This window comes from Tachypleus tridentatus, chromosome 10 (genome assembly GCF_004210375.1).
Source record: "Tachypleus tridentatus isolate NWPU-2018 chromosome 10, ASM421037v1, whole genome shotgun sequence".
In the NCBI taxonomy this organism is placed as follows: domain Eukaryota; kingdom Metazoa; phylum Arthropoda; class Merostomata; order Xiphosura; family Limulidae; genus Tachypleus; species Tachypleus tridentatus.
The window spans coordinates 104,130,837-104,145,087 of NC_134834.1; the positions used below are offsets into that span (position 1 = coordinate 104,130,837).

Sequence of the window (14,251 nt, forward strand, 5' to 3'; positions counted from 1 at the left end):
TATCTACCAGTAAATATCACACACATTTGTCATTATACTTTAGGCAGGTATCTACCAGTAAATATCACACACATTTGTCATTATACTTTAGGCAGGTATCTACCAGTAAATATCACAGACATTTGTTATTATACTTTAGGCAGGTATCTACCAGTAAATATCACAGACATTTCTTATTATACTTTAGGCAGGTATCTACCAGTAAATATCACAGACATTTGTTATTATACTTTAGGCAGGTATCTACCAGTAAATATCACAGACATTTGTTATTATACTTTAGGCAGGTATTTGCCAGTAAATATCACAGACATTTGTTATTATACTTTAGGCAGGTATCTACCAGTAAATATCACAGACATTTGTTATTATACTTTAGGCAGGTATCTACCAGTAAATATGACAGACATTTGTTATTATACTTTAGGCAGGTATCTACCAATAAATATCACAGACATTTGTTATTATACTTTAGGCAGGTATCTACCAGTAAATATGACAGACATTTGTTATTATACTTTAGGCAGGTATCTACCAGTAAATATCACAGACATTTGTTATTATACTTTAGGCAGGTATCTACCAGTAAATATCACAGACATTTGTTATTATACTTTAGGCAGGTATCTACCAGTAAATATCACAGACATTTGTTATTATACTTTAGGCAGGTATCTACCAATAAATATCACAGACATTTGTTATTATACTTTAGGCAGGTATCTACCAGTAAATATCACAGACATTTGTTATTATACTTTAGGCAGGTATCTACCAGTAAATATCACAGACATTTGTTATTATACTTTAGGCAGGTATCTACCAATAAATATCACAGACATTTGTTATTATACTTTAGGCAGGTATCTACCAGTAAATATGACAGACATTTGTTATTATACTTTAGGCGGGTATCTACCAGTAAATATCACAGACATTTGTTATTATACTTTAGGCAGGTATCTACCAGTAAATATCACAGACATTTGTTATTATACTTTAGGCAGGTATCTACCAGTAAATATCACAGACATTTGTTATTATACTTTAGGCAGGTATCTACCAGTAAATATCACAGACATTTGTTATTATACTTTAGGCAGGTATCTACCAGTAAATATCACAGACATTTGTTATTATACTTTAGGCAGGTATCTACCAGTAAATATCACAGACATTTGTTATTATACTTTAGGCAGGTATCTACCAGTAAATATCACAGACATTTGTTATTATACTTTAGGCAGGTATCTACCAGTAAATATCACAGACATTTGTTATTATACTTTAGGCAGGTATCTACCAGTAAATATCACAGACATTTGTTATTATACTTTATTAAGGTCCTCTCGTTCCCTAGTAAGAAAAAAATAAAAAGGACTAACGCACATTGTTCATAACTAGGGTTAGCAGATTTCCAGAACGAAACATTCGGATATTTTACTTCTATACGGAGCTACACTGTAAGGTTTCTTAAACAGTTTAACTTACAATAACACACTTCTTGTTACCGCTCATAGAATATTCTGATGTTTATTGGTTGGTTGGCATTTTATGGCGCAAAGCAACTAGGATATCTGCCCCGATGTTTATTGGGCCACATATACAGAGAGTTTAAGGCGTATCTAGTTAAAAACCATAATAATAATAACCACACACCCATAAAAGTTGCCTTGCACCTACTCAGAAGAAAAATATTGTTTCCAGGTTTTCTTCACTGTGGCTGGGCAGGTCTTTAAATCTAAATTCTTGCGCCTCCCCCAATCATCCGTTAAGTTAATGAAACGTAACAGAGTGGGAGGTAATACTACACCACGTGATCTCTCTCGGTCTGGAGATTCTTCATGTAAAATGTAAAGGACAAACCATACATATCAAACATACATTGAGCTACAGAGAACGTTTAATACTTTTGTTGTTTGTGGGTGGGACAAGAAAAAGGGCTAAAAGCCGAGACATCTGGTAACCCTATACATGACATAATGATACTTACTTTGTAGCTAATAGAAGTTCTTTTCTTCTGTACATGTCATTTGGATCAGCATGATTTCGACACAAATACTCTGCCACCTGGCGGGAAGGAAACTCCGTCTCGCATATGTACCCAAAATCTCGTGCCAAGTGGATAGATTCACCTGGAATTAAATAAAATAAAGTTAGATATTTTGTATGTAACATATAAATTAAATGCTATTATAATTAAACCAAATTTTTTTGGCTAAATTATAATTTTTAATACAAAATATCACATTTAGGAGTCCAAACTATGACGTAATGAGATTAATAAAGCTAGTCCCTAAATTCAAAGCCATACAATAGATTATCTGCATTTTGTTCATGGCGGAATTTTTGCGTACTAAATCCATAGGCTTACCGCTGGCCCACCAGGAACAAACTTAGCTGGAAATACACTTGTTTTTTTCTCTATAATGACAGAAGTAGCACGACCGGACGTAATGATTCGGTATATAAAGACGTGGTGAGGTTCTAAATCGCTTTAATATTACTCAGGCTTTGTACATACGTGTCTGTGCAGCACCTGCTGTGTGAGTATAAATGTAAATTTGAGCATAATATATTATATCTTATTAAAACTTGTGCCGTAGTGATACAAAGTTCTGGATGCAACAATTTTCCTCTCTCTCAGGAAACACTAACAACTTAGGCATAAAAATCAATACAAAAATTATATTTATAATTCAAAAATAAACCTATTTATGTGGTTGAGGCAAATGCATTCGTAGTTCTATTAAGAAAATATTTTTTTGCTAATTTACAGTTCAGTATAATTGTGTTAAAAATGTTGTACGTACATGAAACTGTGTGAGAGTTTACGAGATTGTGACAATAAAAATAATAAATATTGATATAACGCATCATTTTACATAAATGATATTTAATGTTTTTAGTTTTTTTACATAAAATGTTTTCTCTCAAATATTTTGTTCTCTTTAGATAACAAATATAACATTAAACATAGAGGGCGATAGAATCACAAATTCATTAAACTTAAAGTAGAGTATTAAAGGCAGCTAGTCATTGCCACCCACTCTTGGACTACTCTTTTAACTAACGAATAGTGTAATTAGTTGACCGTCTATTATAGCGCTGCAACCGCTGAAAGAGCGACTATGTTTGATGAGAGGGGGACTCAAACCCACGACTCTCCTGATTACGAGTCGAGTGCCTTAACCACCTGATTATACCAAGCTGATGAGGAACTGAATATCGAATCCTAGAAGTTTAAATCAATGAACTTATCTTTGACTCACTAGGGGACTGAGAATACCAGGAAATACAAGGTTTAATATTATCATATGAGTTTAGTTTCCTCTATACTTGTTTGTTTTGTTTTATTATTACTTGTACTTTACATTTGACTCACAGATTGCACTTTTCTAGTTCGATTTATTGGTGTTTAGAATGTATTTCAAAATAAGTGTTTAAGTTTTTATAATAAATTTTCTTTGTTTGGTCTGGTGTAGTTCATCCCAACTAGAATTATTTTTACTTTAGTGTTTTATTTTACGTCACAAAATTGATAATAAACACTACCAATAAAACTTATTAAAATTTTGGGCATTTCGTTACGAATAATACGTGAAAATAAACATGCATCTGAAACAAAAAAAGAATAATATTAATTGTTTGTTAATTACAACACGTTTCGATTTTTTTTTTTCGGTAAAGTTCGTCCACTTACGTTAGTGATTTAAAACTGTTATTTACAAGATGTCGCTCACGTAACAAAGCAAAGAATATTTTCACCATATATTTTTACGAGACATAGAGAGAAGAACACCCAAAAATTAAAACGTCAAACATTCACTGATAAATCTTTCTTACTTATGAACTTAGGGTTTTTTCGTTAAGTTTTTTTAAAGAATAGCAAGCCAAATGGTTTTATGTGATTTATTAGCATTGGCGGCGCCAAGGGGGGCTTGAGCCCCCTAAAATGAGCCCAGCCCCCTCAGTTCCTCCCCAATATTGTTACCTACATATATTAATAAAATATGGAAAACACAATCGCTGTTGTTGCTTAACAATTAACATTAAAGAGAGTTTACATTGCAGAAAACAAAGGGTGCAAGGATCCAAGATGCTCTCGATGCAAGCCATGCTAAAACTGTGGAGGAAAACCCACATTACATAAGAGTCATGATAGATGCACTGCTCTACACAACCTGCCAGAATGAAGCACAGGGAAGGTAGTCAGTCAGATAACAGGGGCAATTTCCTGGAACTTCTTGACATGATTTCCAGGTATGATGAAATCGTGAAAAAGCTAAGTGGTCCTGGCAATGCCAAGTACACGCACCATGATATCCAAAACGAACAGCTTGACATCGTAGCTGGAATGATCAGGAAGGATATCAGCAAAGAGGTCACGGAAGCTGAGCATTTTGCTCTAATGGTGAATGAAACAAAGGATGTGAGCATAGAAGAGCAGCTGTCCATTGTGGTAAGGTACGTCCACCAACAGAGCCTTCACGAGGAGTTCCTGGACTTCACAGCTGCTGAGGGTCTGGATGCAGATTCATTGCTCAAGAAAACCATGGATACTCTGGCTAAATGTGGTATTGACCATAATGCCTGTATTGGCCAGTGTTATTACGGAGCTGCAGTCACGTCAGGGCACATCAGTGGCGTACAGGAGAGGTTCAAGCTGTGTATGTCCGCTGGTATGCACACACGCTCAACCTTGTGCTAACTGACTGTGTGCACAACGTCCAGGCTGCAGCAGAGTTCTTTGTGACAATTCAGAAGCTGTACAAATTCTTCTCTACATCGGTTGTGCATGAAGAATTTCTGAAGGTACAGAAAGAGCTTGATCCTGTGCTGCTTGTCTGGCTATGAAAAGAACCCTCCCTGCCATTGTGACACACCTAAAGCGTCTTGTGGAGAGGGACAATGTCCACAGAGCCACTAAATCAAAAGACCTGAGCATCCTCCTAGATCAGCAGTTTGTAACCAGTCTAGTGGTCATAGAAAAACTACTGTTGATGACAAAACAGCTATCAGACCACCTCCAGTCTCCTGACCTGCAGCTGGCCTCTGCAGAAGACCTAGTACAATCTGTCATCTCTGGTCTCTCAGCAATGAGAACTGAAGCAGCATGGAAAGACTTGGAAGAGTCTGCTGAGGATATATGAAAGAAAGTGGGAAAACGCACTGAGACGGTGCGTAAAGGTGGACAGCGATCTGGCCTCAGACACCTGGATGAATTCATAACCACATCTAGTATTGGCACAAGAGATGAACCAACACCAGATGCCAGGAGACGCATCCTCTATGCCATCATAGACAGGATGCTCAACGAGCTGAATAGAAGATTCTCCTCTAATGCCTGCAGTGTTCTGATGGGTGCAACTGCATTGAACTCCAAACACTCCACATTTCTGGACAAGCAAGCACTCTTAGGAATGGCAGCAAACTATGGTGTGGCAGAGGATGACCTTGCAGTGGAGGTCCACCAGTTGAACTGGCTAATTGCCAGGAAGAAAGACAAGGGGCAGGAAATATCCACACCATTGGAGCTTGCAACCATGCTGGAGCCATACAAGGATTCCTTCATGGATCTCCACAAACTTGTATGTATTGCTGTGACCCTGCCTGTCACTTTAGTTGCCTATGAGAGAAGTTTCTCATGTCTGAAGCTTCTCAAGACATACTTGAGCAACAGCAGTGGTAACAACCACACCAGCAACCTCGCTGTCATATCAGTAATCTCCAGGAGGGCAAAACAACTCAATATTGATACTGTTATAGACACATTTGCTGCCAATCACCAGAACAGGCGCATTGTTTTGAAGTAATATTGACTATAAACACAACATGATGAAAGATAGTTAGCCTGATAGTGACCTTACTTTTCCTCAGAGTGTATTAACTTCACATAGGATAATTCGTTTCTGCTATGTAAACTATGTCTTTATGTTATATTTCTTTTGATTTGTAGCTTTACTCTTAATGGTATATTAAATGTTCAATCTAAGCTAATCTTGATTTTCTTTATTATTATATATTACCTTGGGTAGAATTTAGGTGAGCTTCCTCTTTTACATATACGCATATTTTCATAAACAGATTATTTCTAATTTGTAATAATGAATTATTAATCAGAGTACGAGTTTCCCAATGAAAACTGCATTGAAAACGCAGTTTAAAATAGCACACTTTTCTGAAATGTACCTTGGTATTTACATTATTATAATTTACCATCTATACTTCATATTGATGACATTTTGGGAAGCCGCTCCACAGTTTACCTCAGCCCCCCCCCCCAACGAAAATATCCTGGTGTCGCCACTGTTTATTAGATAAAATCATTTTATAAAAAATCGTGGACTGTTGTTTAACATTTTACATCAAACACACGATTCATTTAGACACGTATTGTTTACTACCAAGTCTCGGTTTTCACACAACAATGAAAGTCGTGAGTTTTACACTATGTCTTGTGTAAGGTTTAGTACGTAATTTTATTTGCATATTATCGAAAAGAAAAGAAACAATGAAACTTTCTAGGCCTAAATATTTTCACGTAATGCCTAAATTCAAAGTGAAATATATTGATAAGGTCACTAGTTTGTCTGCAGTGTCTTTGAATCACGAAGTTTAGACAATATACACGACTGTTTGTATTCAACCACTTTCTTACCTAACAAACCACTAAGCCCTAAACTACCGAGTTCCGGGAGCTAAAGGTGATAGTTTCAGCGGAAAGCGTAGGAGGGAAAGTTGCGTGATCATATTTGATTATTAGCTCTCACAAGGAACTAGTTATTGAGAAAAAAAAAACAAAAACAAATAAAAACGGAATAAAAATAATTGTTATCGCTTTTCCTTGGTTTAAGGCGTGCGACTCGTAATCTGAGGGTCGCGGGTTCACATCCCCATCGCGCCAAACATGCTCGCCTTCTCAGCCGTGGGGGCGTTATAATGTTACGGTCATTCCCACTATTCGTTGGTAAAAGAGTAGCCCAAGAGTTGGCGGTAGGTGGTGATGACTAGCTGCTTTCCCTCTAGTCTTACACTGCTAAATTAGGGACGGCTAGCACAGATAGCCCTCGAGTAGCTTTGTGCGAAATTCAAAGACAAACAAACAAATCCTTGGTTTAAAAATGACAAATCTCTAAATGTTTAAAAAACATATACACATTCGTTTTCAAGAATACTATCACAGATTTTAATAATCATTGTTACCTTTTCCTGACAGAGGGCGCTAAAAGGATTTTTTGTTGTTCAGCGAAAACCTACACAGGAGATAATTGTGTCTCGGCCACCACAGGTATCGCAACCCGATATTTTATGATATAAACCCTCAGTCTTAACACTAATTTTTGGGGTTTTTTTCTAACCATAAGATAAAGACTAATAAAGAGCACTAAGGCCATAAAAACGCTATTGTAATTCAATTGGATACTGATAACTACCTTAGTTTAAATATACTGGATACTGATACCTTCATTTAAGTGTACTGGATATAGATACCCTAATTTTTTTATCATATCAACCGATCGTTGATCGCAAAATAACTTTTCGTTGTTGGAGTACCAGTCTTGCAAAAACAAATAAACAACTTCCTCGGACAGTTCATTGTGAGTGCCTAAGGGAATGTGTTATATTTCTGTTATGTATCACATACCAGGTGAACACTTGCTGCTCCTAGCCGACATATAAACAAACATAAACACACGTACGGTTATTGGTCACACGTTATGCTATGAAAGCCAGCTGGTATCTAATAAACAATAACGTAACTTGGAACTTGGCCACATCTCCACCCTACATTAAGTCGAAGAGTTCGGTTTCTGAATGGTGCAATCAACTGTCCTAGGTCTGATATTTGTTAGATACATCCGGGATAAAAAAATGATAAGTAGGTCAATATCTTTAGCACAGAAAGCAGAGGGAGACAGATACAGTCTTCCATTAGTGATACTGAAATGTAAAGGTAGCTTGAAGTATTATACACTTCAAACTGTAATTTAAACAGACAACGAAACTCAAGACGCAATATTATTTTTGTGCGCGAATTTTCTTGTAAGTTTTTTTTTATTTCATTTACTGGATGACACAATACGTTTCGACTACAATATTATTTTTTTAATGTAGGTTTCACGCTATTGTTTTCTGAGTGAGAAATCACGAAATGCACTTTAAGCATTCCGCTCACGAAGGGAAATCGAACTCCGGATTTTAGGGTTGTAATTCCGTGAACATGTCGCTGATCTTCCGAGGAACATAGGTTTGATGCTATACGCACACATAAAAAAACAATAAATAAGTTAGTTGAATATGTTATAAAAATAAATAAATTATTATTGAAATGTCAGTATCCATGTTGAAGCGTGTAATACCAAGAAAATTTTAACTCGTTTTTGACCCGCCAGGTATTTTTTTTTTCTGGGAAGTACACTATATTTATGATAACGACCACACCTGTCTTGTCCAAAAGCTTTATATACAGAACCTATTTAATATGTTGCTTCCTTTACTATTATTTATAAGTAAAGAGAAGGAAACTCGGTTTGTTAGATTACAAACTATTAAAAAATACCGGTAAAGAGCTACACAAAGACAAAAAATATAAAATGAATAGTAAGGTTTGATAAGATCATATTACATCCTATTTCAACACTTGTTCTGAAAGGGAGTGGTTTAAGTACATACGATTTGCTTTTTGTTCGTGTTTTTTTTTATTTCGCGCAAAGCTACACGAAGGCTATCTGTTCAAGTCGTCCCTAATTTAGCAGCGTAAGACTGAAAGGAAGGCAGCTAGTCATCACCGCCCACCGCCAACTCTTTGGCTACTCTTTTACCAACGAATAATGGGATTGACCGTCACATTATTACGCCGCCACGGCTGAAAAGGGAAGCATATTTCGGGTGACGGAGATTCGAATCCGCGACCCTCGGATTACGAGTCGAGTGCCGTAACCACCTGGCCATGTCGGGCCAGATATAATTTCCATGGATTGTATGTTTGTTAAAAATAAAATGGAAAGGGGTTTATTTTTCCGAAACTTTTTAACAGAACGTGTTTTCCTCCTGTGCTATGTTGAGGCAGAATACAATGAAGGAAGAAGTTGGCAACAAAGAATGGCTGGTTCAATTCTAATAACGTTAGTTTGCATATAATGTTTGACAAACATTATCAACAAGGAGTTACATTGGTGTAGGTAGCGCGTTTCGAAAGAGCTTAGTTACCTAGCCAAGAACTATTAATGAAAGCTCGCGCACTGTATAGAATACATCAAACTCATATTAGATTACAGGTGGAAATAGTTCTTAAGAAAAAACAAAGCAAAACATACCTGAAACACAACATAACAATAAAGGTTTAAGAGGAAACCACACATAACAAATGAAACTCACATCTATTACTTTTCTTTTAATAAACTCTTATGTGTCTTTAAAGCGCAGAAATTGACCGCATGCAGAAAATTAAAAAAAAGCGGGAGGTACGATCCTAATTAAAGAAACAGAAAATTCCGTTAATTTATAAATAACTATGATGTGTTCTTTGTATGTTTGTGTTTTTTAAGGAATTTAAAGTGAATTTCTGATGTTGTTTGTTGCGACATCTGGTGAATAAGTGTGATATTATTTTTTCTGACATTTACTGTGGAATTCTGATACTGTTTCTGGCGTGACATCTGGGGAGTATTCCAGATATTATTTCTTAGAACACCTGGTGACTAATCCTGTTGTTTTTCTTGGTGATAATTGCTTTGTTAGCTTCATTATTAATAAGGAAAATCAAATGCCAGTCAAAATTTCAACAACTGAGTAATTAATAAAAGAGGTCTTAGAAGCCCATGCTTTGGTACACGTTTTGTAGAACTGGTCAGAAAGAGTGCAGCCAGTCAACAGCATCCTACCATCCCGTTGAGAGATTGTTTGTCACTCTTATAACGCAATCACAACTTAAATTGCGAGAAATATTTTGCGACATTGCACGGATTCGAGCAGGGTTTGCCAACTCCGACATCCAGAACACCTCATAGTTTCAGATTCTGTGTTTACCCTCTTCAATCTTTTTTTTTTTTTTCTTTAATGGTTAATAAATACTCTTTCTTAATGGGTGATCTGTGGGTTGCTGGTTTAAATGCGCGTTATCGAAAATACTCGCCCTTTCAGCCGTGATAGCATTTTAATTTGACAGTCAGTTCCTCTGTCTGTTGGAAAAAGAGTAGCCTAAGGGTTGGCGGTGGGTGGTGTTGACTAGTTGCCTTCCCTCTAACCAATCACTGCTAAATTAAAGATTACCCTCGGGTAGATTTACGCGAAATTCAAAACAAACAAACTTTGCTAATGGTAAAACACTATTAAATGCTTACCCATCTTGACTAATTGAAGATTATTAGGCACAATTTGCCTAGAGGTCTTTCCAAACTATGCCAGTTATAGTAGGTCACATACTCTCAAATTCCAGTTTGAGTTACCAAATATATTGAACAAATGTGAATGAAGACGCATAGGATATGCGCCGTTTTGTTTCAAAAAGATTCAAAGAAAAGTTTGTGAAATAACATGTGAAAGGTCGTGGCATGTGAACTTTGCCATATCTGTAGAGATAGTAGATAATTTAGGTCGTAAAACCAAATCTTTTCTGGTAATCTCTTTCTCAAAACCGTTTCAGTTCTAAAGTTTTAATAATAAAACACATGATACAGTTAATTCTGGGGCTTATTACGATGCCCATTCAGATTCACAAGATGTTTTATGTTGACACCATGTGAGCACCTTACACCTCAGATCTTGGTTAATTCCTATGATCCACATAATGGTCAGTGAATATAAATACATCCAAGTTATATTGTTACTTTCATCTGTTATATTTGACTTACTGATGATGCATACTGTAATAGAAACTACTTTTGAAGGTTAGAAGAACGTGGAAAATAATTACAATGTTAGTAATACATGACACTATAAGGATGTGCAACATAATTAATCTAAGCATTATATAAAAAGAAAAATACCAGTGTGCGTCACGTCATGCTTGATTTCTCAAAATTGGATTAGTCATAAAAGTTAAAATGCATATATCCCGATAGAATAGTTCGATTACTGTCTGCCCATTGCGATTTTAGTGACGGGTGTGAAAGATGTGTCAAGAGGGGGAGGGAAGGTATTGTGAAACCTTGTAGTGTAGTGAGTATTGATATAATAGGCCTAAAGGGGTAGTGTGAGATCATCTAGCCTAGAGCCAATTGCATAATATTTATCATGAAAGTAAAAATATATATTGAAGTTTAAACTTAAATCGTTTCTGAATTACCCTACTTTCTGTTATATCACTTACGTTTTTCATAAAAACAAACATCTTTAATGAACAAAGAGATTAATAAAGCAACAAATATCTTTCCAGTTTTGTTGTCGTAAAAACCACTGTTGGAACGTAGTGTTACAAAGAGACACTGGCTTTTCTATATATTAGAAGTTCTTAATCTAACTGACTTTTACCAATAATTATTCTACGAACACGCTATCAATTGATTTCATGAATGATCTTAATTTACCGACGTTTTACTGCCTCGACTGCAAATTCTGCCTCTCTGTTAAGCTTAATTTTTCAAAACTGTTTAGTTCCGTTAGCTAAGAAATTTTAGGCTAGGGTATAATATGGGGTGAGGTGGAAGTACTTGCCCCATCGTATTTGACGGGCTATAAGCTAGTCATAGATAAAATACTATGAACCACGTAACAAATGCAACATACGACGTTTTCGACATTTATCAAGTAACAATGACACATTATGCGTTGTCTACACACACGTCACAGTGATTATGTGTAAGAAGTTATCAACATATATCAAGTAACAATGACACATAATGCGTTGTCTACACACACGTCACAGTGATTATGTGTAAGGAGTTATCAACATATATCAAGTAACAATGATATATTATGCATTGTCTACACACACGTCACAGTGAATATGTGTAAGAAGTTATCAACATATATCAAGTAACAATGACACATAATGCGTTGTCAACACACACGTCACAGTGATTATGTGTAAGGAGTTATCAACATATATCAAGTAACAATGATACATTATGCGTTGTCTACACACACGTCACAGTGATTATGTGTAAGAAGTTATCAACATATATCAAGTAACAATGACACATAATGCGTTGTCTACACACACGTCACAGTGATTATGTGTAAGAAGTTATCAACATATATCAAGTAATAATGATACATTATGCGTTGTCTACATACACGTCACAGTGATTATGTGTAAGAAGTTATCAACATATATCAAGTAACAATGACACATAATGCGTTGTCTACATACACGTCACAGTGATTATGTGTAAGAAGTTATCAACATATATCAAGTAATAATGATACATTATGCGTTGTCTACATACACGTCACAGTGATTATGTGTAAGACGTTATCAACATATATCAAGTAACATGGACACATAATGCGTTGTCTACACACACGTCACAGTGATTATGTGTAAGAAGTTATCAACATATATCAAGTAACAATGACACATAATGCGTTGTCTACACATACGTCACAGTGATTATGTGTAAGGAGTTATCAACATATATCAAGTAACAATGATACATTATGCGTTGTCTACACACACGTCACAGTGAATATGTGTAAGGAGTTATCAACATATATCAAGTAACAATGATACATTATGCGTTGTCTACACACACATCACAGTGATTATGTGTAAGAAGTTATCAACATATATCAAGTAACAATGATACATTATGCGTTGTCTACACACACGTCACAGTGATTATGTGTAAGAAGTTATCAACATATATCAAGTAACAATGATACATTATGCGTTGTCTACACACACGTCACAGTGATTATGTGTAAGAAGTTATCAACATATATCAAGTAACAATGACACATAATGCGTTGTCTACACACACGTCACAGTGATTATGTGTAAGAAGTTATCAACAGATATCAAGTAATAATGATACATTATGCGTTGTCTACATACACGTCACAGTGATTATGTGTAAGAAGTTATCAACATATATCAAGTAACAATGATACATTATGCGTTGTCTACACACACATCACAGTGATTATGTGTAAGAAGTTATCAACATATATCAATTAATTGTGGAACATAAAACGTTGTCAACATGTATCATATAATGATGGTACCTGACACATATAACAAAAGTCTTATGCGACACTGTCACAGAAAACTCTTTCAGCCAGCAGTGGTGACACTTGAGGTTCCTCCACACGTAATACAGTACTCCTATCCTGCACCACGTACAATGTTGACCTCCTGCATCCTGTGTCAAGTAATGATGGGGTGCAGGAGAACCTTGTGTTAGGGTTTCTCTAAGTGATTCGCTCTTCTAACGGTCGCTTTAAGGGGTACAGGTTTGCAGTTGGGAAAAAACAGAGAGCTATTATGAGTAAGCGAGAGACAACCATCTAGATCTTTGTAGTTTAGTTGTTGTTTTCATGATAAAATAACTCTTTTAAAAGCATATAATAATAAATCCAAGGCTTCAACCTGAAATGTTTAAGTAACCAGCTGGCGTTTTAATATCATTTTAAGGCCGAGAATAAACGTGCTAATTGTTACGTGTTTTATTTACAATGGAAACGTGACTCGTTAAATCTGTTGACAAATATTTTGTGACTATCTCGTTAAGAAAAGACAAATAGCAATTATAAAATTTATATTCGTGTGTTTGATATTTGATATTCAAATATGTTTGTCAAAAATCTACCTGATCGCATTTATCTTCGTACGCACGTACCAGAAACGTGAAATTGAAATTGAATACAGCTGTAGAAATCCTGAATAAGTGGCCTTTTTACTTCCAACTAGTTCTTAGAAATAATCGAAACTGCGACTTTATTATGAGCGTTTATTTTTCAGAATTTCTCAAACGAACTGTTCTGAATACGTTGATTTATGAAGCAGCTTGTACGCAAATGTGCCATAATTTTCTTAGGACAACATTATATCTGCGAAGCTATCATCAATCAAGTTCCTGGTTATTCCACACTTTTGTTCGTTTGTCGTACGATTAGGCAGTACCATACCAGTTTCTTAATCAACATTTCGATTTCACCTGTCTGACTAGTAGTATGTGTTCGCTTAACATCGGTTAGTGGGTGCAGGTTTAGCCTTTCAATTATCATACCTCTTTCTTCCATCTGACTAGCAGTGTATTTCCTCACTTGGCATCAGTTAGTTGTTATTTCATCAGTAGGTTACTTC

At 35.8% G+C, this 14,251-nt stretch overlaps 1 protein-coding gene across 4 annotated transcripts in view; it reads right to left on the reverse strand.

The window, feature by feature from the left end:
* The window catches only part of LOC143230018 (transcription factor AP-2-epsilon-like), a 162,035-nt gene that overhangs the window by 17,517 nt on the left and 130,267 nt on the right, over positions 1–14,251 (reverse strand). For all 4 annotated transcript variants that reach the window (XM_076462967.1, XM_076462963.1, XM_076462965.1 and 1 more), the window contains exon 6: positions 1,994–2,135. In XM_076462967.1, the coding sequence (XP_076319082.1) occupies positions 1,994–2,135 (142 nt within the window). The remainder of the gene's footprint in view (positions 1–1,993; positions 2,136–14,251) is intronic.